Source organism: Corvus hawaiiensis, chromosome 8 (genome assembly GCF_020740725.1).
Source record: "Corvus hawaiiensis isolate bCorHaw1 chromosome 8, bCorHaw1.pri.cur, whole genome shotgun sequence".
In the NCBI taxonomy this organism is placed as follows: Eukaryota; Metazoa; Chordata; class Aves; order Passeriformes; family Corvidae; genus Corvus; species Corvus hawaiiensis.
In genome coordinates, this window is record NC_063220.1 from 20,236,422 (window position 1) to 20,262,324 (window position 25,903).

Consider the following 25,903-nt stretch of genomic DNA (forward strand, 5'->3'; position numbering starts at 1 on the left):
TCCACTTGGGCATGTAATGATCTGCAGTTGTGTTGCAGAGATCTTATAATTGCCTAAAATTATTGTAACTTTGTGTGAAGGTGAACTCCCCTTTTCAAGCTAGTTTGCTTTGAAGGTCTGGTTTTTGTGGCTTTTTTTTTTCCTATCAGAATGTTTTAAATCTGTAAATCTATGTATAGTTTGTTTCACTTGAAACTACATAGGAAGTGCTCTTCTTTGTATAAAGCGTTTCTCTTTATATATAAAGAATGAAAAAACTACTTAAATTTAGTGGAGTAGATGCAAGTAGGAGTTCATTCACCCTTAGAATTGCTTTGTGGCTCAAAACAAACACCTCTCTTTGGATAGAACTACTGTTCTTTTGAAATGCTTTGTAGTTTCTGACAGGAATTATAGGGACAGTGCTCTGGGGTTTTTTGTTGCAAAGCTGTGGGTCAGTTCATGGTTTAAATTTAATCCTTTTCCCTGTGATCATCTTGCACCTGTACAGGAACCCCTGGAGAATATGATGTACTGATTGTGTATGCAAGTGACGCCACTGAATGGTGTCAGTACCTCCAGAACCTCTTCCTCTTTACTCGGCACATTCGAAAGCATCGGATTCTGAGCTACCAGCTGGAAGACAACTCCACCATCTCCCACGAGGAGCTGGACCTGTTCAGCCGAAGTCGGAGTATCATCCTTTTGCTTTCTGCTGAGCTGGTGCAGAGTTTTTATGTCCCTCACATCCTGCAGAGCCTTCAGGAAGCTTTATGGCCCCCGTGCAAAGTAGTCAAGCTGTTCTGTGGTGTTACAGACTGTGACGACTATTTGACCTTTTTCAAGGACTGGTCTCAGTGGCAAGAACTCACAAATGATGATGAGCCTGATGCTTACCTTGCAGCTGTCGAGAAGGCTATTTCAGAAGGTAAGACCATAGCGAGGAGTTTCTGGTTGGAGGAGGGAGATACATGATACTGTTTATTCTTATTTTAACACTGGTAATGTGCTTTACTTAAAGAGCAAACTAAAGCAAATTGTCCAAACCTTGTAAACTATAAAGTTACATAGGCAAATTTTTCTATGCCTGGTCAGTTGGTCCCTAATTCAGGAGAGATTACCAGCGACTCACAGAGAACTTCTGAATTTGAGGTTGTCTTGGATGCCGGGTTTTGACAGCAAATTGAAAATGAAAACTTTTTACATTTAAAATTCTGCCTGTAAATATTGTACTCTGCAGTTTATTGACCCCAATCAATGGAAAATTGTCTTTTAATTATTTAGTTTAAGGAAAAGAATTATCTTTTTCTTCAGACTTGTTTCTGTCATATCAGAACCAAAATAAGGTCTAATATGTATTCTCTAGCACTGGACCTAAAATCAAGGATGCAACCATACTGGCAACAGATCACTTTTCTACCTATGATGAAAAGGCAGAGATTAATTAAAGAATTGCACTGATGGCCTTAAAAATAACCTAACCAGTCTGAAAGTGATACCTTGTAATCGCAGAGGACTTACTAGCACAGAAGTATTAATGGCTGGAGACTACACAAGCCCAGTGTCCTGAGTTTTAATTGATTCCAAACTTCCCTAAACTTCAGAAGAGTGTGTAGAATTCCTTTTGTATAGTTTCTGTTGAAATGAAGGTGGAGAGCTCTGGGCAGTCATGCTGGTCCAGGTATTTTTATGACATTGCCATAGGTAGGGTTATAGTATTCTTTGTCAGCCTCAGCAAGACTGAAATCCTGTGTTTGCAACTTGGTTTAAGATTTATCTCTATTCTGTGGCATAAATGAGGCAGTGTGTCTAGTGTTGTGTGCATAAAGATGCCTTATACCAGGATAACAACTTCAGTAATCATGATGACAAATTTGTCACAGGAAAAATAAATTTTAAAAGTCATGATCTTGGCTGAAACAATTTCCCTGAAAAAGATTATGTAGGGATTATGCTGAAGGTGTCATTCTGAGGTAACCAGGTCACAAAAGGTATTTGTTAGTATGTTTTAAAAATCTTCATAAGCTGAAGTTTGCATCTCCCTTTCATGTACCTCTAAAGCATCTTGTTTTCCCAATGCTAGAGCTAAACCAAACCTAGAGCTAAAGTAGTCTGGCTCCTTTGCTTTCAGTCTGGAAGAAGACAGAAAACAGTGGCTGAACTTTTATACTCTGAAAAATAAAACTGAACGGAGACTAAATTAGCCTGTCTGACACTTTCTGTCAAAAGCAGAATTTAGTTACTGTTTTCCTCCAAACTTGGGTCTAGAACACGGAACCAATATTTTATTGATTTTTAGTATGCTGTTCAAAATTGGGGAGATTTAATAGTGTTAGTGGCGTTACTAAACGTACCTGAGGACTGTCAGAGTTATTTTAGGCCAGACTAGGGTAAATTCTAGTGTAGTTGGAGAGTATGTGAGAATACAAAGGAAAGTTGATTCTGATGTCTTTCCCCAGAGGCAGCTCTTGCCACTCATGCCTTCAGTCTTGCTGCATTCTGAGCAGCAATTTAGTGGGCTGCCTGGCTCTTTAGTTGGCTTGCTGCCAGACATCTACTGCAAAACTTCTTAGGGTAAGGCTCTAGAGTCTGACTTCTCACAGCTGGATGTAAAGTCCTTTTCCATCTGTGCTGCAAGTTAGCATGTGCTGAAACAAACTGTGCTTTGGCTTTATGTAGATGGTGTTTTGAAAGGAGTTTGTGCTTTGGATTTTTGTTGCTGTTTCTACATTACAAAAAAAATCAACTTATTTTCTGTTTTCTCACTTTAATAAGCATAAATTGATCTCAAACTCCATTGTATCTAGAAAACACTTGACTGAAAGAAAAAATTTAAAAACTAAGCTCATTTGCTGTGGAGTCTGCTGTAGCATGTTCCAGATAGTTTGGTATGCAAAGATGCAGAATTTCTGGACTTCTGTTACTGTAATGGCAGTCATAGCTGATGTGGCTGTCACCTGCATGCCATGTCAGGCTTTTGGTTTGTGCACATCAGAGCAGTTGCAAAGATGAGCCATGTGCTGTCACTCTGATTCTTGTGAAGGAAGAACCTGTTTAAGATGGGCTGCTTTCATGGCCAAAGTATTTGGATGAATGTATCAGATCCTACTTCTGCATGGGGAAAAAATGACTCTGTGACCTCTATTGTGTGATTCTACACAAGTTTTGTGAATGGCCTCAAATGCAAATGTTCTGATTTTTCCCCTGAAGACAGCCCCAGGTGCACGTAGTTCCTCTTTTGGGTGAAACTGTGAAAACTTTCTTCTTGACTGGTAAAAAAAAACCCTGCTGTATGGTTTGGTTGCAGCATGAGTGACTTAAAGTATTTGTGACAACAGACCTCTCCCACTGAGAAATACAGCCTCTGCTCTGGTCTTAGTTAAGTCAGAAGTTAAGTTTTCCTGATTAAGGCAGCCCTTAATTTTTACAGCACTTAGCAGAGAAAGTTCGTGACCATATTTGAGTTGGTTTGGGTCTGGGTGTCTTCCTCTGGGAAGTAATTGTCTTCGCATGCACTCACCTGTACTTCTAACAGCAGTGTCAGTACACACTGAAAAACTAGGCCTGATGCTAAAATGACTCAGCTTCAGTTCCTAATTGCTGAATCCTGAGCTAGTGAGGCAAATGGTACAGGATGCAGTCAGGGCAAATTCTTCTCCAGAGGCTGCACACTGGCCCTGTGCAGGCTGTGCTGTTCCCTCTAGCACAGCTGTTGGCTGCGGTTTGGTTAGGGCATCATGGGAACATGACATCCCCAGACATCACATGCTGAAACCTATTTTAATTTTTATTAGTTTAGTATGAATTCAGAAATGAGAAACACTCAGCCTTCTTGAAAACTGTGTGCTGATGCTAACTCTTGCTCTCTTGTAGATGGGGTATTTTTACTTCTTAAGTTTCTCAACTCTGGCAAACTACAGAGCACATAAAGGTTTGCGTTTGCAGGTACTCCTGTTATCTGTGGGGAAATTTTTCAGACTATGCAATAACTGTGCTAAGGGGATGGAAATCACAGAATTATTAAGGCTGGAAAAGATCTTCAAGATGGAGTCCACCTACTAACCTAACACTGCTAAGCCTACCACTAAACCATGTCCTTCAATACCACATCTACATGTTTTTTTGAACAGTTGCAGGGATGGTGATCCCACCACTTGCCTGGGCAGCCTGTTCTGATGCTTGACCACCCTTTCAGTGAAGAAATTTGTCATAGTATCCAATCTAAGCCTCCCCTGAAGCAACTTGAGGCTCTTTCATCTTGTCCCATTGCATGTTGCCTGGGAGATCAACCCCCACTAGTCTGCAGCCTCTCTCAGGTAGTTGTAGGAAGCAGTAAGTTCCCCCCTGAGTCTCATATTCTCTACATTAAACAGTCTTGCTCAGGATGTCTCTGTACACACCAGCTCAGGTTCAGCAGAGTATAGTCACTAGTCAGGGTGCAGTGACTAGCCTGCTACTTAACCTGCCTTGCCTGGCTTGTGATAGCTCTGCTGTGAGCATTGAGCAGCTGGGAGTCTGAGCCACACAGTCGGAGTCAGTGACCTTTCCTCATGTGTTCTCAAAAGCTCAGTTGACATTTCAACTGCTCCAGTTTATTTGTCCCTATCTATGTTGTTTTGAAGCATTTCAAATTTCCCTCTTTAAAAGTTGGCATTTCCGAAGCATTTACTAATTAATCAGTGGCTTTGATCTTTCTGTCCAAGCCGTCTCTTGTGGTTAAAAGCACAGGGAAGTCCACATCTGCCAGAGAAGTGCTAAGGAGATAACTGAATATGACAGCAGCTGTGAACTGTGCTGCTGAAGGACAAGTGCAACCTTGGCTGAGCAGAGCTCTTGTGCACTGGAACACACAAGAATGAAAGATGAGTAATGTCGGGGTCTCCTCCCCCTGCCATGTAGCCCTGGGAGAGGGGCCCTGAGGGCACAGACACCAGGGGCTCGCCCCGCTGTAGCAGAGTACCAACAAACTTTTTGTGAAATAAGAGGGTCAGAAGTCGGTGTAAAGAATTATATGGTGAAGGTGGAGTGCTGTGGACAGTTGGAAGGAAGATGAGAATTTTTTTTGAGCTTTGTAGATCAGGAAGAGCTGAAATGTTACTCCACCTACTGAGGGGCTCATTGAGAGATGCCAGAGACAAAGGCAATAAGCTTTTTTGAGAGGGAAATGGCATAAGAAGAACCACATAAGCTGTATAAGTCTTCCTCCTGTTCATGTCAGAGAATTTAATTAAATTCCTGGCTTTCTTCTGTTGCACTGATGAAACCACAAATGAAACTTGGGAGCATATCACAGAATCATTCAAGTTTGAAGGGACCTCTTGAGATCATCTAGTCTAAACTTTCTGCTCAAGCATGGTTGGATAAAGCAGGTTGCCCAAGACCATCTCCAGTTGGGTTTTGAATGTCTCTGCGGGTGGAGGCTCTGCAGGACTTCACAGCCTCTCTGAGCAATCTGTTGCAGTGTTTGACCACCCTCAAGACTAACAAAATGTTTTCTTGTATTCAGATGGAACTTCATGAATTTTAGTTTGTGGGCGTTGCCTCTTTTCCTGTCACTGGGCACTAAGGAAGAGTCTGGCTCCCTCTTTTTCATTTCCTCCTATCTTAGCAATATAAGATTCCCCTGAGTCTTCTTTTCTCCAGGCTGAAGAGTTCCAGCTCTTGCAGCCTTTCCTCTTATGAAAGATGCTGTGGTTCCTTAATCATCTTTATGGTCCTGTGCTGGGCTCAAGCTGTAAAGATAAAGCAACCTTGGAATAAGCTACTCAGAATTTAAGGTCATGTTGGACAGATGTTCTCAAGTGTTTCTCTACCCAGGTAGATGAAGTTGTAGTATGTGGGAGATTCCTTTCAGCTTTATGCTTCTGTAATTATTTGATTGCTTAGTTTTGCTAATAGCTGCCATTTAGGGCTAGGGACCTAAATTCACAATGTATTTTTAACTTTGGCAAGAACTGCCATGTGTTGTTTACTTTTGGGTCTCAGTGCTCTGTGGAGGAATATGTTCTGAGTAGTCCTATCTCCATTGCATCCAACATTTATTTCTGCCAGCTTACTGGAGTGGCCTTGAAGACATGAGGTGGTAGCATGCAGTTTTCTCTCTCTCCTCTCTGAAGGGGTAAAATTAAGTGAATTCTTAAAACTTGGATCAAGCAGTTAAAATAGTCTTTCCAGCTGCAGGATTGATGACTTGTTTGTCATCAAGGTGTTCCATGAAGTCCCAGTTTATTTACATAAAAAGCAATACTTCATGGGTTTTCTTTCATGGCAGTATAAAATTCAAGCATTGCTAGCATAGGTGCCTACTAGTTTTCTAAACAGAAACAATGAAATGATAGCCCAGAAATAGTAAAGGACAGAAACTGTTGTGGTTAAGAAGCTCCAGGCTATAATAGTCTTTATGCACCTTGTAAATACTAATCATATTTCTCTGTGGCTTGTGGTTCTGACAATCTCCTCACAGGTTGCTTTATGGTGATGTCTAAGACTAATTCTAGGTATCTGCTAATGAGAACTGCAAGGCTTTAAGACACTTACTTAAAGTAAGAGCCCCGTGGCCATCACTGATCACATTCAAGTCTGGAGCAGCTGAAGTAATTTCTGAAAAATCTTGGCAGAATTATGTGGTCATGCCAGAGATGCTTTACAGAGCAGGTCTGAAAAGATGTATGAAACAGAATTTAGGTTATTTCACAGACCTTTCTTGTGTGCTTAGTTGTTTTGCTTCCAGGGTTGTAAGATTTTCATGGCTGTTTGTTATTACCTCAGGAAACTTTTGCCATGTTTTTCAAAAGTGACTTGAGAATAACAGTGTAGCTTGAGTTTCTCAGGGGGAATTTCATCAGTGGCATAGGCTGACCTTAGCATGGAGTGCTGCAGAAGAGTGTCTGCCTCATTCTCCACCTTTCATCTGTCTGGATGATCGGGTGTGGCATTGAACTGCAAGGGTGATATTCCAAGAGAAATGATTTGAAGGAGAGGGAACGCGTGACTGCCCTTTCAGTAGTAATGTGGCCTTAGATCTACTGAAACCACTCATAGAACCACACCTTCAGTCAAACAGTGATGATCTGGTGGGGTGTTTCCAAACAGCTGCCCAACTCTTTGAGGTGGAGTTCTGCAGGATCCCCACTGCAACAGAGTTCCAGGTTTTTAGGCTTTTGTGGGGACCGTCTTTTCTGTCATGCAAGCGTTACGCATTGTGTTTAAATTGAAGCAAGGATGTACTGAATGAATCAGCAAGTTGGATGTCCATGTTTCTTACCTGTGGCTTCTCAGGAAGACTCGAATCAGTGATGAATATGTGATTCTTGGCACCCTTGAAAGTCATAAGAGGCATGTGTATGCCTTGTCAGTATGTGTTGTCTCTTTCTGCCAGTGGAAGTGAACTATTCCAGCCTCTCTTGCTTGAGATTTTGGTCATGTGCACAATGTCTGTTGTCTGGGTGGCTAGAACCCTGCTTCTTCCTCAATGTCTTCCCTGTCTCTGTCCTGTTCCGTGCACCCGAGCTGGTTTTTTAGGTTTATACACTTGATCCAGTCACAGATTGACCACTAGACCTGCAAGGCACTTAGCAAAACTTGACATAGTGAAATACACCTTGTTTCCTTGATGGAGGATGAGAAATAGTTCCTTGTGGTTTCAAGCTTTGCATGACATATGAAACATGACTATGCTCTTTGTAGAATTGAAAATCTGTTTGTAGGTGCTGTGCTGGTAGATGAGCTGCTTGGGGTGAGGAGTTTGGAGAGAAGGGGGAGATGTCCCATACGTTATTTGTTCTGTATGGACAATTTTACAAAGTCTTACATTTTCATGTGTTTTGTTCTCTCTTGCTGTTTTTCTGCACGCTTCTCTCCACTCAGTTGAAACGGGAAGTGTTGCTACAGTATAACCCAGTTCTGAGGGTTTATCACAAGATGTTTCCCTGATCAGCATTTATCTCGTTGGTAAAGCAGGGGCTCTAATGTTAGCATGATGAAAGATAACATTCCCTGCTTTCCCTGTACTTGTCAGTACTTTGTCTGCTTCTTGAAAGTGTAGCTGGAATTGCTCTGGGAGACTTAATGTCCTTGTTAGCACTTGGGAAAGGATACTGGCAAATTGCAAGCTTCAGGTAAAAGCAGCTCTCCTTGACGGTCTTCCCTCTTATTCCAGGCATAGTGAGATGAAAGTCTGAGGCCTTGTGAGAGCTAATTGTCTCAACTGGTTGATGGACAGAATGGGAGGTGTTTACAGATGTCAGCGAGGGGCTGGTCTGCACATGGAGAACTTGAGACAAGCTGTTGCCCAGTTGTGCCATTAGCATTAATATCCGTGTGACAGAGTGATCTGGACAGACTGCTGACTTCTTCCAGGCATTCACATGTCTTGTGGTGTAAGAGCTGACTTGTAAGAAACCGCAGCTGTCGGCTCCATGCCGATAGCCCACCAGCTTTGCCAGGAGGAAATGGATGACGGGGTGGAGCTGTGTGTGCTCTACAGCAGCAGGTCAAAATAACTGGCTGCTTCATATGAGTTTCTAAAGCTGCTAAAAGGCTCTTGAAGCACATGTCCATGCCTATATTTTCACTGGGCTTTTCCCTGGGGTGAGTTTCTGCAGGACAGCTGTGCAGGGAGCTCAGCAGGGCAGGCAAGAAGGGTGTGGGGCTGCTCTCTGCAGCTCAGCTGCTGGTGCATCCTGGAGGGGGGCATGTTCTTCAAGGGGAAATGTGGTTGGGTTTCTTGGACCACATCTCCTCCCCTTGCTGCTATTCTCACAAGTGTTTCGCAGGCTGTCAAGTGAGGCCTGAAGTAGCCTCTGTTTGAAGGGGAACAGAAAGGGAGAGCCTTTTATGACCACACGCTGTTGACCTACGGCACATGCTCATGGAGAAGCTTAATTCAGGTATTCACTTAACTTTAATGAGTCTGTTAATCTCCTCAGTGATGGCCTCTCTAGCCTGGGTATTATTGCAATGTTATAACTGCTGAATCTGTATATGCAAATGGATTGTCATTACTCAAGTATCTTAGTGAGTGGGAAACCTGATCTAACAATGCTTTAGAGCATGGATATTATCAAATGTAATGGGACGGTTTCCTCTTCCAGTGCTTGCATGTTCATGAGTCAGTCACTGGCACATGATTGGAACTTGCAAGATGAATCATAGGATCACTTCACCGCTTATGTGGGAATTTGGTACTTCGCAATTTCAGTATTTTCTGAATGAAGAAACAGATGAATAATTCATACCTGAAACTCTGAGTGCCTGTTCCTTCAGCTATTAATCCAATTACTGATTAATACTGCGTACTTCTTCCTGTATTACCTAACAGCTCTGTGCTCACATGACCTCCGGGCAGTCAACTCTGTTACAAGAATGCAGAAGTGCAATGCCAGAACTTCTTAAAAGCTCTAGTTATTCTTTATTTGCTAAATTGTTTCTAGTATCAAATAACACCATTAAAGCAGAGGGGCTGGGGGCTTGTTCTCTCCTTGCCTCCCTTCTTATCCTTGCTTACTTGTGTATGTTGTAGCTGAGATCCACAGCTTTGGTTTGATTTTTCTCTGAAGAGGACCACATGTTGGCCAAGTGAGGTAAAAATTACCACACTAATCGTTCCAAATTGCGTTGGGAATGAAGTCCTGATATTGGAAGTCAGGATATTGGCAAGTGTCCATTTGTGCGTATGTTGCAGGAACATCAGTGTGTTGCTGTGTTTTGGTCATCATTGGCTCTCTCATCTGCTGGGATCTTAGTCTTTCTGATTTAGTCATATTGGAAGTAACCAACAGAGGTTACAGAGACACTATTCTAGTAACAATTGCCTCTTCTCCCTAAAAGACAGGGCGTCTTGCTCTGCATATGCTGAATACTTGATGCAATAGCTATCATATAAGCGAAGGATGTGGGACCAGTGCTTTTTCTTCTGTATGCAGCAGGGCAGCCTGGCACTCCGAGGTGGGAGTAGTCCATGTTTCTCTACAAGAAGGGTTCCCAAAATGTGTCTGGTTCTTGCAGTTGATGACTTTGAACAGTATGAATTGAAATACTGAGTTAAGGACAATAATGTTAATTTTTTCTAATACTTGGTACTAGCCTGAAAATCCAGAAGACCACCTTCAGCCTTGTGTCAAAGCAGTTGCTTAGTTAAATCTTCAGATTTGGTGCAGTATTAAAATCTGTTTGCTAAATTACATGTACTGTTCTAGGTTTGTTTAAGAAATGTTGATATTAGTGGTCATGCCTTACTTGAACTTCAGAGCTGCAAAGTTTTGGCTCTCTTCTTTCCACAGCAAACATTGAAGCAGCAATCTGCTTGTACTCCTGTGAGTAGGCTTATTTGCTATGTGGAGAGATTCACATACTTAGTTAAGTGTGTGTGCACCACAATTTGTGGAAAAAAAATTCAGCTGAATGATTTGCTAAAGTTCTGTGGCTTAAAACTTGTCTCCTGAAAGCAAGGTTGATTTAATATAATTCCTAAAATCTCATTTATATTTATAGAAAATACTTTTTTAAAAAGTGTGTAACAAAGCACTACAAATATCCTAAGTTTAAGTCTTTGGTGGTAATAATAATAACACTGAAGAAGCCTAGATTAAAATTCCTGACTGACTTCTAGCTTCAGTTTGAAACTAGGAGGACATGAACCCCTAATGGTGGCCCACTTATAGTAACTTTGGCTCTCTTGATTTGTGGAAAATTGATGTACTTGGAGATTGGGGCATTCTGAGTGAAATCTGAATTCTTGGCAGCTTCACTGTAAGGGTGCCACAGGTTTGACAGCACAATTCATCACTTAGGTCTTTCTCATCAGGACTGAGGATTTTAAATAGAGTATTTCTTACTAATACAAGAACAATGACAGTCCAAGTCTAAGATTTTATCTGGAGAATAATTTGTAATACTCTTTAGAGATGTGTTTTATACTAAGTAGTAAACAACACATAAGTTTCAAAATGTTGTCTTAAATCCTTGACTGCTCCACAGTCTTACAAGGTTTGGAAAATTCTGGCCATGGGAGATAGTTTTAAGAAATCATGGTAGTCTTCTGACAAAATGGAGTCGGTGACTTTCACCCTATATTCTGGGAGATGGGGGGGGGGGGGGGGGGGGGTGGGTGGGTGTGTGGGAATGATGTAAACCATGTGAATCAAGAAGTAGAAACTAGCTAAAAAAGGGTTCTGTATTAAGTAGATACATAATTGTCTTTTGTTTCCTTTCTCTAGATAAGAACAGTATTTCCTGGCAGGGATAGGTAATCTGTTTTCATTCTGGCTAGGTTTTTTTTTTTCAGCCAGTGATATCAATTCAGTTTGTTTTCACTTCTATCAATATCCGTGCTGGTTTGGGGAAATGGGAGTGAGAATGTTGTTTTGTACACATGTATTGTAGGCTTACATGTCTTTATTCTGCTTTTGATTATGTTTAGGTAAAATGCTGTTACTTTTCAATGCAAAGGTTCTGGTACTTTTCAATTTCACTCTTGTATAGATACTGGAGCTTATGGTTCTTGCTCCAGGAACTGAACCCCTTCAGACTACTGCTTCATGTTTTATTGTTTGATGCAGTAATGAACTTGGAAGCTGGGGTAAGCAGGATTGAGAAAACTAAAGATGCTACTGAAGTGACAGAAAAATTGGTTTTCGTCTTTTACTTTAGGAAAGTAAGACTAAAGGCTGCTGTCCATCCTACAGTGTATCAAAGTGCTGCTTGAGTCAGATGAGTTCAGATGCTGATCATTCTTATATTACACATTCACATGCTAATTTTCCTATCTAACATCAGAGGGGACTATTCAGCTCAGCAAAGAGTGCCATTGTTGTTTATTCCATAAGCATATTCAGTGCTACTCTACTACTTCTATGTCTTTGTGAATTTCCCCCTCAAATCCTCCTAAGGGAAAAAAAGAGGAAACTAGTTTCCCTTTCTTCAACTAGATCCCCATTTCTGAGCATTACTTTGAGAGGAGTAGCAAGTTCCACCCCACTGCCTTCATGGCTGTTTTTCAGGATGGATAGACATTTTCAGCAAAGGGGAGTGATGTAACAGGACTCTGTATATTTTATTTTAGACTCAGGCTGTGACTCTGTGACTGATACAGAAACAGAAGACGAGAAGAATCCAGTTGACTCCCACAGACTTGCCATGAGTGAAGAACATGAATCATCCAGGAGCGCTGGGAACTGTCCAGTGGTGCAGCCCAACCGCATACAATGTGGGGTACTGTATGTCCACTCCTTGGGCTATGTTCTTACTGCTGGTGCAACCCATTGTGCTGCTTTATAACAGTCAGCTTTACAGGCCTGGAAATTAGTCCTGAATTCTTCTGTCACCTTCCTGCTCAGTCCCCTGTCCTCCATGTCTCTGTTTCATGGGCTTGGCTCCCTAGGCCCAGGAGTAGCTTGGTAACATGCAGTGCTTAGTGCTGTCTAGGCTGTGGTGTTACTTAATGACTGTCTCATTAACACAGCTGCTTGGCGTGGGTGCTGTGAGACGGGTTCACACTCTTCCCTTCCTCTGTTTTGGTAGCAAGTGGAGTAAGGTGACTGCAATGAACTGACTATCTCCACAGTCAGGATCCAGTCTAATATGACAGTTCTGGTGTATGCCTTGCAAGTGACTCTGAAAAGCTTGGATCATGGCTTCTTGTCTGAAAAACACCACTTTTTAGTATAGCATATCCTCAGATGGAAAGAGTCTAAGTTTCTTCCTTTTGTTTCTGTTTAGAATGTGACTGTGCTGCTTAAGGGAAGAGATGGATAGAGTTGAAACTGAGTAATTTTATAAATCTAGCCTTAATCGGTTTATAAATCTATCTAATAAATCTGGAGTTTTATCAGTTTAATACCTGTATTTATACTGGTGCAAGCTGTAACAGAAGCCACCTGCCCAGTTAGTCTGTGACTAGAAGATGCTCCTGAAAACAATTCAAAACTGTGAAAATTATAGATGGTAATTGATGTGTTAGTTGCAATGAGAACAAAATCCCTAGAAAATGGACTTAACCAAGTAAGTGTTTTTATGTTGTGAATCTGTGTGTTGTAATGCCTTTTGTCTTAGGTGCAGACAACGGTTTATATTATCATGAAATGTAAACTAGATGGTGAAATGAAAACGGAAGTTAAGTTTTCTCCAGAGAATGCATCCTCTGTGTGTGTGGTGGCTGAGATGGAGAATGAGTACACAATCTCTGTGAAGGCTCCAAGTAAGCTGGACTGAGATTTTTTTTGTTCCCCCCTTCTCCTTCCCCATTGCTTCCTTTCTGTCTCAACCTGCCTGTCCTGAGAAGTGCCAGAGGGATAAGGGTAAAGGTTGCAATGCAGAAAAACCTGAGTCTGGAAAATCTTGAACTTGCATTCTTACCCGCGATACTTTTGTGATGAGGAACTGAGGGAGACTGCTGCTTGTGGGCTCTGTTTTTCCCTCAGCAGCAGTAGGGTTGCAGGGTGGAAACACCTTGCTGGGAATTCTGAGAACAGATTGCACTTCGAACTTAGCTGTATGTTATGACCACCACCACATTAGCATTGCCAGGGCACCAAGAGAGAAGGTAAGTGCCAGTAAATAATTACATGACTATAATGGCATGTGCTTAATGTGTAATGATCTCTGTGATCAGAGCTGAAACTATTTATTCTGGCTTGCCTTTTAATTTAGATATGTTCTGTCACTCTAAATATTTACATTTACAAAACTGAAGGTTGTCTAAACTTTAGGTTCACTAAACTTTAAAAGCATGATTTCAGAGCCTTAAAGATTGATATTATTTTCCCAGCATTATTTTGTTTCATCTACTTTGGTCTGTCCACTTGAAGAGTCACTGTGCCATTCTCTCTGAGAATAGAGACTAATAGTCATTATAGCAACTCCCATAAAGTCAGTGAAGTGGGTTGATTTAAAGAAGGTGACCTCACCAACACATAAAGGCTTAATTTAATCTGCCTTAAGTCAAGACTTATGATATAAACACTGACCTGGAAACTAACTTGTAGTTTGAATTATAAACATGACCTTCACATTGATGGAGTGTACAATGTAAGCTCTGAAGTTTCTAAGAGTAAGAGAAATAATGTTTAATTCCTTTGTGTTATTAACTGTTTCATCATCTCCTGAGTAGTTAACAGGGAAAGACTAATTTCAGTGGGATTCAGAATATCTGTTTCAAAGAGAAAGTTCAGACTTACAAATGCACACTAGACATAACATCAAGAAGCTCCAAGGTGCAGGTAGAAGATAATCCTGTGCATGGGTAGAGTTGCAAAGCTCGAATTCCTTTTAATTGATTTTATTCAGAAACTAGTGAGGCTGACAGAGGTTGCAAAATCCCTAGTGACTTTGCTGATTTCTCTCCCCTTCTTCCCCAGTTCTTTGTATTTATGGTACTGCTGTATAGACAGCTCCAGAGAAGCCAGGGGTGGAGAGATGAGAGAGGCTTTCTAGTTTGAGGTGGAATACTTTTAACTGGTCCAGTCTACTGTTAGCAGAGAACCTAGCAGGTTATGTGCGTTGACATAGCTATAAAGAAGGTAGTTCCAAAGTACTTTCCTACCTAGTGTTCCAAGATCATGACTCTTTTCATGACTCTTCATGAATTCAATATAGCAGAAACTGTTTTGGTATTCATCTGGCGGTATATCCAAACTCCTCCTGTTCTCACAGTATGTCATGCAAACTTATGCCCATTGTTGGTTCTAATGATGATTTTTGCTTTTTCTTTTCAAAGATTTAACCTCTGGGATAGTGCCTCTGCAGATATATTCGGGGGACTTGGTGGTGGGAGAAGCAAGTGTCACTTACCATACTGACATGGAGGAAATCAGCAATCTGTTGGCTAATGCAGCCAACCCCGTACAGTTCATGTGCCAGGTAAGGACTTTAGCAAACAGCTGCTTTGGAAACCAGCTCTTTCAGAGGCTAGACAAGTGGGCATAATCAAAAGTGCTTGCCATGAAGTAGCTCTTCTGAAATGAAGAAATGCAAGGTTATTTAGGGATTTTCCCCTAACTCTAATATCCCCTTTTATTGAAAGCATGGATTTCTTTTCTGTCGCTGGAGCACATAGCTGGCTAAGGTGAGTCAAGTTATCAAACTAAGAAGAAAAAATGCAGTCAATCAACACTCACCTTGATGACTTCAAAAGATTGGAATGACAGAATTTGATATAACAGAAAGTACCATAAAAAAAATTGTTTTGGAATTTGTACCTAGGCATTATTAAAAAAGATGTAAATAGTAGCAAAGATTCATATTGTCTGGAGGAAGCAGAGTAACAAAATGATTAGTTGATTCTTAGCACTTACTTTTTCAATACAGCCACTCAGTTTTCCTATTCTGTTTTGCCCAAGTGGGGTACCTGAACCCTATTAGAGGGGTAAAGCTTGCACGAGGAAGTTTTCCGCTATGTTGCCCTGTTGCCTGCCTGCATGTTCCTGATCTGCCATGTAGTGGAGGCCTGCAGAGTAGCCTTGTTAGTCACCAGTATACCTGGGGAAGGGGAGACTGTGTTTCCCTCACTTTTTAGTTCAAGTTTTGGAGCAGTTGGTACTGGTTGATGCCTCTGCTTAGGGAACGTGCATGCTTCCCTGTGGCAAAGAACCAGTTCAAAAGCCAAACCCAGAGAGTGTACCAGAACAATTCAAAATGGACTAGTGCATACTTAAAGCAGGAGTGACATTTCATTGGAACAGTTTCAGAAGTGTATACCTGCCAAGAAAGCAGGAAGCAAGTTTTCTGTGCTTCCAGTTGCATGAGTGACTTTCTCATTGTGCTCTGTCTTGTGGAGTGTACGGTTCTCATCTGTTGAGCTTGATGATACTCTCTTTCTGCACCAGGAAGCTATCCAAGTTCTTTGCTTGACCTGAACATTTCTACCTTCTGTATTTATACCTACTGTTTTCTGACTGTGTTAAATAATAAGAACACCATGTAAATCTCACCTTAACTGAATCCCCAGACGCTACCAAACAAAATCACTTTCCATTTATCTGTAGGCCTTTAAAATTGTGCCATACAGCATAGAAGCCCTGGACAAACTGTTAACTGAGTCACTCAAGAAGAACATTCCTGCCAGTGGTCTACACCTGTTTGGAATCAACCAGCTGGAAGAAGAAGATATGACAGCAAGTAAGTTTAAAGACTTCTGGTTTATTTTTAAGTTTTGTTTGGATCAGTGGTTTTACCTTGAAGCACCTTAACACTGCAGTGTGTAGTACCTGCATAGGCTGTCTCAAAAATCTTGGATCTCAGCCAGAAAGTGAAATTCCTGATGATGTCTATAGAAAGGGGATTGCCATTTGAGTCAGGTGACCTTATTTTATTGCATCCATCATTCTTACTTCCCTGCACTGTGGCAGATGCTGCTATGTAGACAGCTTCAAACCAGAGTGAAGAGATGATGCTCCCCAAAAGTCTCCTAGGTTTTCTGCTTTGTTCTTCTGTCCCATGTTCCATTTCTCCATAGCCCAGTCCTTTCCCCCAAACCCCATAACTCTAAGGTACACAGTGGGCACTGAGCAGTTGGGTTGGTATGCAGTCTTTTTGTAATGATGATCTACGAAGTCCTTGCAAACCTGTGATCCTACATACATTTAAGCTATTACAGCACCATATTCCCCACTAAAGGTTATAGGACTTAAGTCTGGAGATGCACTAGATAATTCGTGCAGTTAGCTCAATTTTGAAGCCATATATATACATTTCAGGGTTTTCACAAGTGCTTTGGTCTGCGTGTTTGCCATGTCTGTTTCTCACCTACTGGCTCTGTTGCTACTAGAGAAAAACTTAGGTCCTAATGGGCTCCTGTTCTCACAGATCAGAGGGATGAGGAGTTGCCAACCCTGCTTCACTTCTCTGCAAGATACGGGCTGAAGAACCTTACTGCCTTGCTGCTTACGTGCCCTGGAGCGCTGCAGGCCTACAGTGTAGCCAACAAGTATGGCCACTATCCAAACACCATAGCAGAAAAGCATGGCTTTAAGGATCTCCGCCAATTCATTGATGAATATGTGGTAAGAGGAAGCAGAGCAGCATTTCTGCCTTGTTCCACACTGGGTGCAGGCTCTGGCGCTGAGCTTGGCACTCAGTGTTACTTCAGCAGGAGTGACGCGGTGATAAAGCGTGCAGTTTGTTGTGGTAGGGTGTAGACCACAGACGTCCAGCCACACTGAAAGCTTTCAGCTGGAGGGTTAGGTGTTTCTCTGGAGCCAGGGATGTTCCTGGAGCTTTTGCACACAGCAGAGTCTACCATGCTGGCTTCCTTTCATCCATCCATCTAATGAAGTTTCTGCAGGGATGTGGTTGGTGCCTCGTGTACTCTTCTAATTCTGAGATCCTGGGAAAACAGCCCCTTCATCCGGCTTACTTTAGGGAGTAATATGGGAACAGAATATGTTTGGGAAGATACAATCTGAGGTGCTCTCTTATTAGTTGTAGTACAGTCAGGATTCCTTACTAGGTCATTCACAGCTGATCTGTGTAGTCTGCCTGTTCCACTTGATACCTATTTCTCCCTGCATTGGTGTAGCTGTCCATTCCCTATTTGTTCTATCAGTGATCCCAAGTTGCAATTCATTTTCCTTTGAGCTAACCCCACCCCCAGAAAACAGCACTCTGACTTTTACACATTATGACATGGACCTGACTCCAGCTGCACCAAGCAATTGTTTCTGTACAGTACTTGTGTATGCATGGAGTTCATCCTTCTGTTTCAATTTGAGCTGTTTCTGGCCTGTATGCTTCAAAATAATAAGGAGCTCCTTGACTCAGATCACATGAATTCTATTTGCCTTTGATTTAGGTTGAAAAGTTGTGTTTAATTGTCCCTAACATTGTCTGAATGCTGGGTGATGGATCTGCCGGCTTTAGTGTGGTTCTAATGCCAGCTAATTATAGTAGTGTTTAAGCCTATTTAGGAGGCATGGGTAGTTCTTGTACTTGGGCCTTGCTTCTTGACATTATACATTAGAGCTAAATAAAAGTCATTCCATATTCTGAGATCAGGAGGGCTGCAGAAGGTGTAAATTGTGTGATCAAAATCTTTGCAAGTAAAGTAAGTCAGAGATGTGCAAGAAGTCCTTCCAACCTCTCACTGTTGTACACTGTAGTACTGTGCTCCTCCCATATTCTCTCCACCAGCACAGTGACAGAGCTGTGTTGAGTAGGTCCTCCTTCCTGACCGTCAAGTTGTCTGTGCAGCACAGTACCAAGCACACAAATCATCTGCACCAGTGTGACCACTGCAAGGTAGTGACCAGTATCACTAGTAGTATGGATATCTGAAAATCCCAGTAAACCCCTTTACTCACCTGATTTGCTTTCTGGCAAAGGTTCCTCTGCACATCTGTAAAGCATTGTATGAGCTACTGGCCTGACCCATTTTGACTGTGGAGGGGAGCATGTGTAGACAGCTTTGACACACATGCCCTGTGGATTGAGGGCCCATGAGTTGGCATTTGTGGATGGAAGAATATCTTGTGGTATTGCAACTGCTAAGACAGCTGTGCTTGTGACATAATTGGAACTTGGGAAGGAGGATGGGATGAAGCTTTACATTTTGCTCCCTTGTATGTGATTTGGTGGAGATCTGCCTTCCCCCCCTGCTTTTTGTTGCAAATATGTAAGAAAGGGTTCTGCTCTCCTGTGAATCAGAAGTTGCCTATATTACATGAGCTGCTGCCTGCTGTGAGGTTTCCTGTCAATGTCACAGAAAAGGGTCTGTGTACTCCCACTCTGAGTGTTACATGCTGCTGCTAATGCCAAGAAACTGAAACTGAGTCTACATCAAAGATAAAACTTTGCTATTTTGCAGGTGCTCTGCATGTGATAAGCTTTCTCCCTTATGGTTAGCTATGCTTGCCCCAAAATAGCCTTTGACAAGCATTTGTATTTTTAGAATGAGCTATGCTTATGTTCTGGAGGTTTGCAGACATTGGGTCGGACATGAAAGTGATGGGGTGAGAGGCTTTATTGGCTACTCAGAATGTGTCAGCACCCCTTGTTTGGCCTTTTTAACCTTTTATTACAACATAGATCTCGAACGTTTGTCCTAGACTGCTGTAGTGGGGATTTAAGTCATTTGAGAAACCTTAATTTCTGGGAATGAGCTGTCTTCAGCAGTTTTTTCCATCACTGATGAAAAAGTGAGGTATCTTTTGCTTGCTTTTATTCTCCAGGTTCTTTATTTAAATGAGACTTGAACTTTTTTTTTCTTGTCCTCCTTCCTCTTCAGGAAACTGCAGATATGCTAAAGAGTCACATTAAGGAAGAGCTGATGCAAGGCGAGGAGGATGAGTCTGTTTATGAGTCCATGGCTCATCTGTCCACTGATCTGTTAATGAAGTGTTCCTTGAATCCGGGCTCCGATGAAGAGCTTTATGAATCCATGGCTGGATTTGTCCCGGGTGCCGCAGAGGATCTTTGTATGTATATTCATAGAATTACAGAATCATAGGAAGGTTTCGGTCAGAAGGTACCTCTAAAGCTCACCTAGTCCAAGCCCTCTGCAATGGGCAGAGACATCTTTAGATTGGATTGCTCAGACCCCTGTCACTCTTACACACAGTAGCACCTCAGTTACAGCTTTTCTCCTCTCTCCACAAGGAAACTGTGCTGCAGTTCTAACATTGGCTGACTGATAAAGTTGCTGTATACCTTTTTTCAATTGCTAGTGTACAAGATCAAGAGCTGTTTCTTCAGTGTTTTGAGGACTCCCTGAACCCTGGGCAAATAAATTAACATATAGAAATGAGACTGGATTTTCTATCATGTCCCACTTTTTTCCTCCTGAGGACTGAGTACCTAGGAACATTGACACTGACAGAAAAGAACACTATGTAAGATGTGATTTTACTGACAACTGGGAAACTGAAAAACAAGAGCTGAGCTTTTAGCTCAACAACTTGAGAACAAAAGAAAGTGAACGTGTAGAAATATGTGTACCGAAAAGATTATACCTGAAAAACCATTATTTTAATCTGCTTGGTTTATTGCTAAAAATAAAGAGCTAATTCTGATAAATATACATATGTTTAACTTTTTCATTATTCCATTAATATTTAGTGAGGCCAATTGAAAATACCAAATTAAGTACCTATGTTAAGCAGTTGCTGTTCTTACTCACCTGTCTGTTTGGTCTGACTTCATCCCACTGATCTATTTTATGATTCCCATAGTGAGCAGAGAATCTAGCTTCTTATATTTTTAAGCTTCTTATATTTCATCCCACTGATCTATTTTATGATTCCCATAGTGAGCAGAGAATCTAGCTTCTTATATTTTAAGTACCTCCTTAAGGTACTTGAGAACTTCTACTGTTTCTGCAGTTTTTAAGTGTGCTGCCTCAGGGGAAAAGCTTTCTTTCTGAAACACTTGTGCTTATGGGCTATATTGGTCGTGAGCTGTTCTTCTCTTCTTTTAGATTAAATGGTACTATAACACACATTTTTGTTGGTTATGGAGTCCAGAAGACTGTGTTGGTTCTTTCCTTGAAATCATAAACTCTTTTCTGCTAAGGGTTGTTGGCCACTGCAGGGATAGTTTTGCTACCAAAACCGGGATTATTCTGCCTTCAGGTCGAGATAAGTGGTAAATCGGGTTGGACTTGTAAGGAACAAAGCTGATCTTGTTTGCAGTAATGAGAGTTTCTAAATGTTCGGTAGGTCTGCTTGTAATCAGTGCACCTCTGAATGGGCTTGACTGACTAAGTCTGTGGAGGGTTAAAAAACAAGCTCAACATCACTAAGCCAAACTTACCTTCTTCCAGGCCTGAAAATCCCAGATCTCCCAGAAACTATGCATGGAATTTTCTTTCGTGTATGCAAATTGAGCTCCCTGTAACTTAGCAGTTTTGAAGTGGACTCACAAAAGCCTCTCTTTCCTGCTTCTTCTGGAGTTCTAGTGTGTTGCTTATGCACACAAAGCTCTGCTGCCTTCCATTCAGGACTCTTTTATTGAAATTCTGTTTTCCTTACATGGTCTGTTAGTCTTTGCCTGAAGAATATTAACAGCTTGTCTGAACAGTGCTTAAAATTTACCTGTATCGTGACAGATAATTGGCACAGTTCTCGACACTTAGATTGGTTCTCTCAAAGTGAAGGTGTTTTGATATCATTTAGAATACCAGCCCACAGGCAGACCCCCACTGAAATTAGTGAGTGTGCTGGCTGGTTTACAGCTGCCATCACAAATAAAGGATTCAAGCTTTTGTACTGACTTGGAGGTTTGTGAGGCTGGCTCACTAGGAAATCATAATTAACTTCTATTGAGGTACTTTTTCTAGGAATTACCCCTATGTAGGTAGATATGGCTGTGGTGTAGAGGATAATACTGGGGCTATTTTAGGTGTAGCCATACTGTGGCAGTGTGCCCATTTATTGTGATCAAGATGTGCTTCCACCACGGTTTTTCAGAGACTGATCAAAGGAAGATTAGATATCATAGGGTCAATTTTTCTGGCAGGAACTTGTTTGAGAATAAGGTAACAGAGAACTGGAGCCACTGTAATGAGTTAAAAGTATTTTGTATTCTCAGATGTAACCCAAACCATCTAGTTTACATAGCAGTAATCTATGACATAGTAATAGATATGCCTCAACAATTCAGTTATATCAATAAGCGTCAACAATCCATTTATATCACTCTTGCTTTAATATCATTAGGAACACGGTTACCTAACATTTTATTTTAGTCTTAAGATTAGTTTTAGCATTACAATGAGGTTGATTTTCTTCTTCAAAATCAGAATTCTTCATGTCAAAACACTGAATTAAGAAAGTATCTTACTGTTTTTTGTCAGTCCTTTCTCAATCCTGAATTATCATCTGACCCTCTAAACACCTTCCAGATCCAAGTAATTAACTCAGCCAACTGTTTTGACTTTATTTCAATAAATAAAGCAAGCACTATCTTATGTGTCATGGGAAAATTGCCTTTAATGTCTTGTTTTGCCAAGTCACACGGTTTCCTCTCAGGAGCACTGTACAGAGGCCAAAACTTTCACCTGGCCAACACATTCTCAGTAATAGCCAAAACTCAGTGCCTGCTTGAAGCCTTGTCAGAACTTCAATAGCATTGTTAGGCACTCTCAAGTGTAAGCATCAGGCAGCTGGAAAAGATTTGTGCAGATTAGACTGAACATAGCAACTTAGAAGCCTTTTTTGAAGAAAATGTCTGGTCATTTGCCCAGCTTTTTTGATTGTCACCATAAACCAAAGGTCCAGTCAGAAATACCACACCAATGTATTATATCACATTATATCGTTCCATGTATTTCAGGATATAATTAACAGATTAATCTTTCTGGTTTTTTGTTTTTTTCAGATGTAGAGATGCTTCAGTCCAAACCAGATACTCCAGTTGCTGGAGATGAAGTTTCTGTAACTACAAAAGACTCAATGCTCCGCAAGTTTTTAGAAGGTGAGACCTATTTTGAGGGAAGGATGGCAGTAGCACATTTAAAACAATTAAATAGAACCTGAGATTTCTCCATGAACTCTTAAGGGTAGGAGATAGTCCACACTGTTTGCTTGTTTCAGACAAAGGACTAATTCTCTGTAGTACTTTGTAGACCATCACATATAGCTTTTGGAAACCATTGGTCTGTTTGATTTGTTCACTATTGAAGTATGTTAATTAACTGAAATTAATTAAATTAACTGTTCCTCAAGTTCTTAAAGAGAGTTAGGAGATTTTTCACTATTTCTTCAAAACAGATAGTACAGGCATAGTGGCAAACAGTTACATGCTACTAGATGTTAATGACTAGATAAAGTCCTGTTGTGAAGGTTTTTGGCACATGTAAGTCACTGTAACACTGGATGATTTTCGCTGTGAAATGGCCAGCTTGGTAAGAATGTGGTACATAATACATCTGGAGGGATCCAGTGTTCTGTGAAGTGGCCAGGTTGTTATTCTTACAAACTCTGCTCCACTGTAGGCGGTAGCATGGATGTGCCAGATTCTGAGGAAGGTGGTCATGAGCAGTATGGTGAAGATGTGTACTACTCGGTGGAACAAGACCCTTTTCCACAGGAAATGGCTAACAGACCTCCAGTTCCTGTTCCAAGACCAGAATCTAGCTCTCCACAGCCAGACAATGAGCTGTACATCTCCAAAAGTGAGTTGGTTACCAGTGAAAATGCAGACCAGTAAACTGTAGAATGGCATTGACATGGGCTGCAGTTGCCAAATAAATGCCAGGATCCCTGGATTATTTGACCCTGGAGTTAGTTACCTTTGGGATCCAATTCCATATCTGTTTTTCATCTTTTGCCTACTCTGAAAATGTGAGGATGTTATATCCCAAGATCTTGGCCTAAGCTTGCTCTTCATGAAAGCAGTACGATGACAGATGACCTCCAAATGGTATAAACAAATCCAACTAAATAGGAAAGACCCTGATATTATGAGGACACAATTAATCTAATACATTGAGACATTGCTGATATGTAATGATATCATTGATTCAACTGCATTTGTATAGGACATGATTTTATACCTCAATACCTCCCTCTGAGGTGGGGTTTTATTGAAACTGAAGAAGATTATTCCTCTTAGCTTATTAGGGAGCTTTGGAAATCTTGGTCATACATCACAAACATTCTCACAAGAACCACGATGACATGTGAGAGAGTAATTTAAGTGACTTCTCCTTCCCTCTGTGACAAGACTATGGGGAATTCATGTCCAGATTTCTGTTAGAGGTGGCTGAGCTAAATTCTTAGAGGTCAATAGAAGGGGAACTCTACCATACAAATCTTTGTTTTTTTCAATGGACTTAGAAGTGTAACAGAAGCTGTAATGCAGTGCAGAATTCTATATGCTTGCCATATTCATCCTTGCTATTTCTGTCTTCATGAGATGCATTTCAGTGTCTAAAGAAAGTTTCTTTTGCAGTTTTTGCACAGAAGGCTCAAAGACCTGAGAATATTTATGTCCCTAGAGGAAGGGTTAAAAAAGGTAAGTCAGATGTTCACCCTGAAAATCCTTTCAGTAATCCAAAAGCAGATCTGTTAAGGTAGCTTCATTTGTGTGGAATATGACTGAATAGACTGTTTTACAGAGCTCTGGGGATAATAGTCCTCTACGAATGACCCCAATCTTTTTGACCTTTTGTGACACTGGAAACTTTTATAAGTGTAGAGTGTGAAAGGAACACATCTCACGTCTTGGGAACTCTTCTTTATGTTAAAAATGAGTTAGAAAATGCCAGCATCAGTAGAATGAGTTTTCAGTTTCTGGACTTAAACTACACAGATTACCTAGAAAGAGTCCAGCTTTGTGACTGCTAACGTAGAAGCCCTGTTCTGTGAATTGCTGAGGAAGCAGGGCACTTTAAGGAATATGTTTTGTGCTCTTTAACTAAACGATGTTTTTTAAAGCAGAGCTTATCCCTGGGATATATTTGTGTACAAGGCTACCTCTCAGCTTGGCTTTTAGACTTGACAAATAGCAGGATGGCCTAAGAAGGACATACTTCTTAGGAAACACTCAGTCTGTAATACTTTTTTTAATATCTGCTGGATCAAGGGTGCTTGATCTCTTTGTATTCAGTGAGGAAGGCAGATGCCACAAGTTTAATAATAGTTTTGCTGGTGTTCTCTCTTCAGAGACAATAATCAGGCCTGTAAGGGACCTGTCTCAGTCAAGCATATATGATCCATTTGCTGGAATGAAAACCCCAGGCCAGCGGCAGCTGATTACATTACAGGAGCAAGTGAAAATGGGCATCCTCACTGTGGATGAAGCCGTACTTCATTTTAAGGAGTGGCAGCTGAATCAGAAAAAGAGATCAGAATCATTCCGGTTCCAGCAGGTACAGACTTACACTACTGTTTAAGAAATACAGCTGTGTCTCTAGGTATATATCACAAGCTGCTCAGTGTGGGTACATTTTTTTCCTGGTTGGAGAAGGAAGACTGCTAACATAGTCCCCCAGCTAGCAGAGTTCTCTCCTGCCATGGGGGAGCTGTTTCCAGTAAGCAGCAAGCAGGTAGCAGTTTTACAGATCTGTTTGTCTTGCAGTAATATTGTTAGTTTTTGAGGATCTGTATACAGGGAATTGGATCAAATCCAGTTGGCTAAGTCACCTTTCTAGAAGTCACCTAGCACCTACCTGCTGGCAGGGGACTCCTGCGATGACCATTTAACTTGTTGGTTTCTCATCCATTTCAGATCAGTGAAGACTCTGTGTCCCAGATGGTGTATTGGCTGTAAAGTCTTAGTTGGTAGATGATCTGGTTTCTCCCTGATTGTTTGCTGATGATTACAGGACTGTTCTAGCAGCAGTTATTAGTAAAAGCAGAGTGTTTGGGTGGCTTAACTGAATGATGGAGTCATTTTGTTGGCAGCAGTGACATAATGACTGGTGGAACTATCAGTCATAGTTTAAAATTTTCATTCTCAAGGTAGAGTGAGGCTCCCTCTTTAAAAGCCTGCTTCTTTTGGAGCCTCTTGTTCATGCTGTGGCAATCTGGTCTCCAGTGGGTAGTGTTGTTTTGAAAGCTGTCAGAACAGTGGCAAGGCTTTTCTCCTCCTGATTCTCAGTTGGAAAGGTACTCTCTACCCAGAAACAGTCAGAGGAGTCCCTTCTTGTGTCACTGAAGAACACAGTGCTACTTAAGTAAATTTACGTAGAAGAGATGAAGGTATCCTCTGTGCCCCATGCCATGAGCAGCTTTCAAAGTCTCTGCTCCAAATTTTGCTTCATGGTACAGCAGTTGTTTCATCTGCTTTTCTACCTATTTCTACATATTTCCCTGCTGAAAAAAGTTGTCTTTTTCCTCCCTACCATTTTGTACTGTAAGGTATAATATGCTGCCATACAATGGTGAAGAGACTTTGCTCCCAGTTACATTTCTTCATTGGGGATATCCTGAATTCTGAGTTGTCCTTCACACTCTGGGCTGCATGGCAGCCTCTTCTGTCCCTGCAGTCAGAA

The 25,903-nt window shown here is 41.3% G+C and overlaps 1 protein-coding gene across 2 annotated transcripts in view; it reads left to right on the forward strand.

Moving 5' to 3' along the window:
* The window catches only part of PIK3AP1 (phosphoinositide-3-kinase adaptor protein 1), a 38,692-nt gene that overhangs the window by 5,356 nt on the left and 7,433 nt on the right, over positions 1-25,903 (forward strand). For both annotated transcript variants that reach the window (XM_048310443.1, XM_048310442.1), the window contains exons 2-12: positions 491-907; positions 12,041-12,189; positions 13,030-13,174; positions 14,693-14,835; positions 15,960-16,092; positions 16,780-16,976; positions 19,196-19,385; positions 22,285-22,380; positions 22,901-23,080; positions 23,860-23,922; positions 24,573-24,778. In XM_048310443.1, coding sequence (XP_048166400.1) covers positions 491-907; positions 12,041-12,189; positions 13,030-13,174; positions 14,693-14,835; positions 15,960-16,092; positions 16,780-16,976; positions 19,196-19,385; positions 22,285-22,380; positions 22,901-23,080; positions 23,860-23,922; positions 24,573-24,778 — 1,919 coding nt within the window. The remainder of the gene's footprint in view (positions 1-490; positions 908-12,040; positions 12,190-13,029; positions 13,175-14,692; positions 14,836-15,959; positions 16,093-16,779; positions 16,977-19,195; positions 19,386-22,284; positions 22,381-22,900; positions 23,081-23,859; positions 23,923-24,572; positions 24,779-25,903) is intronic.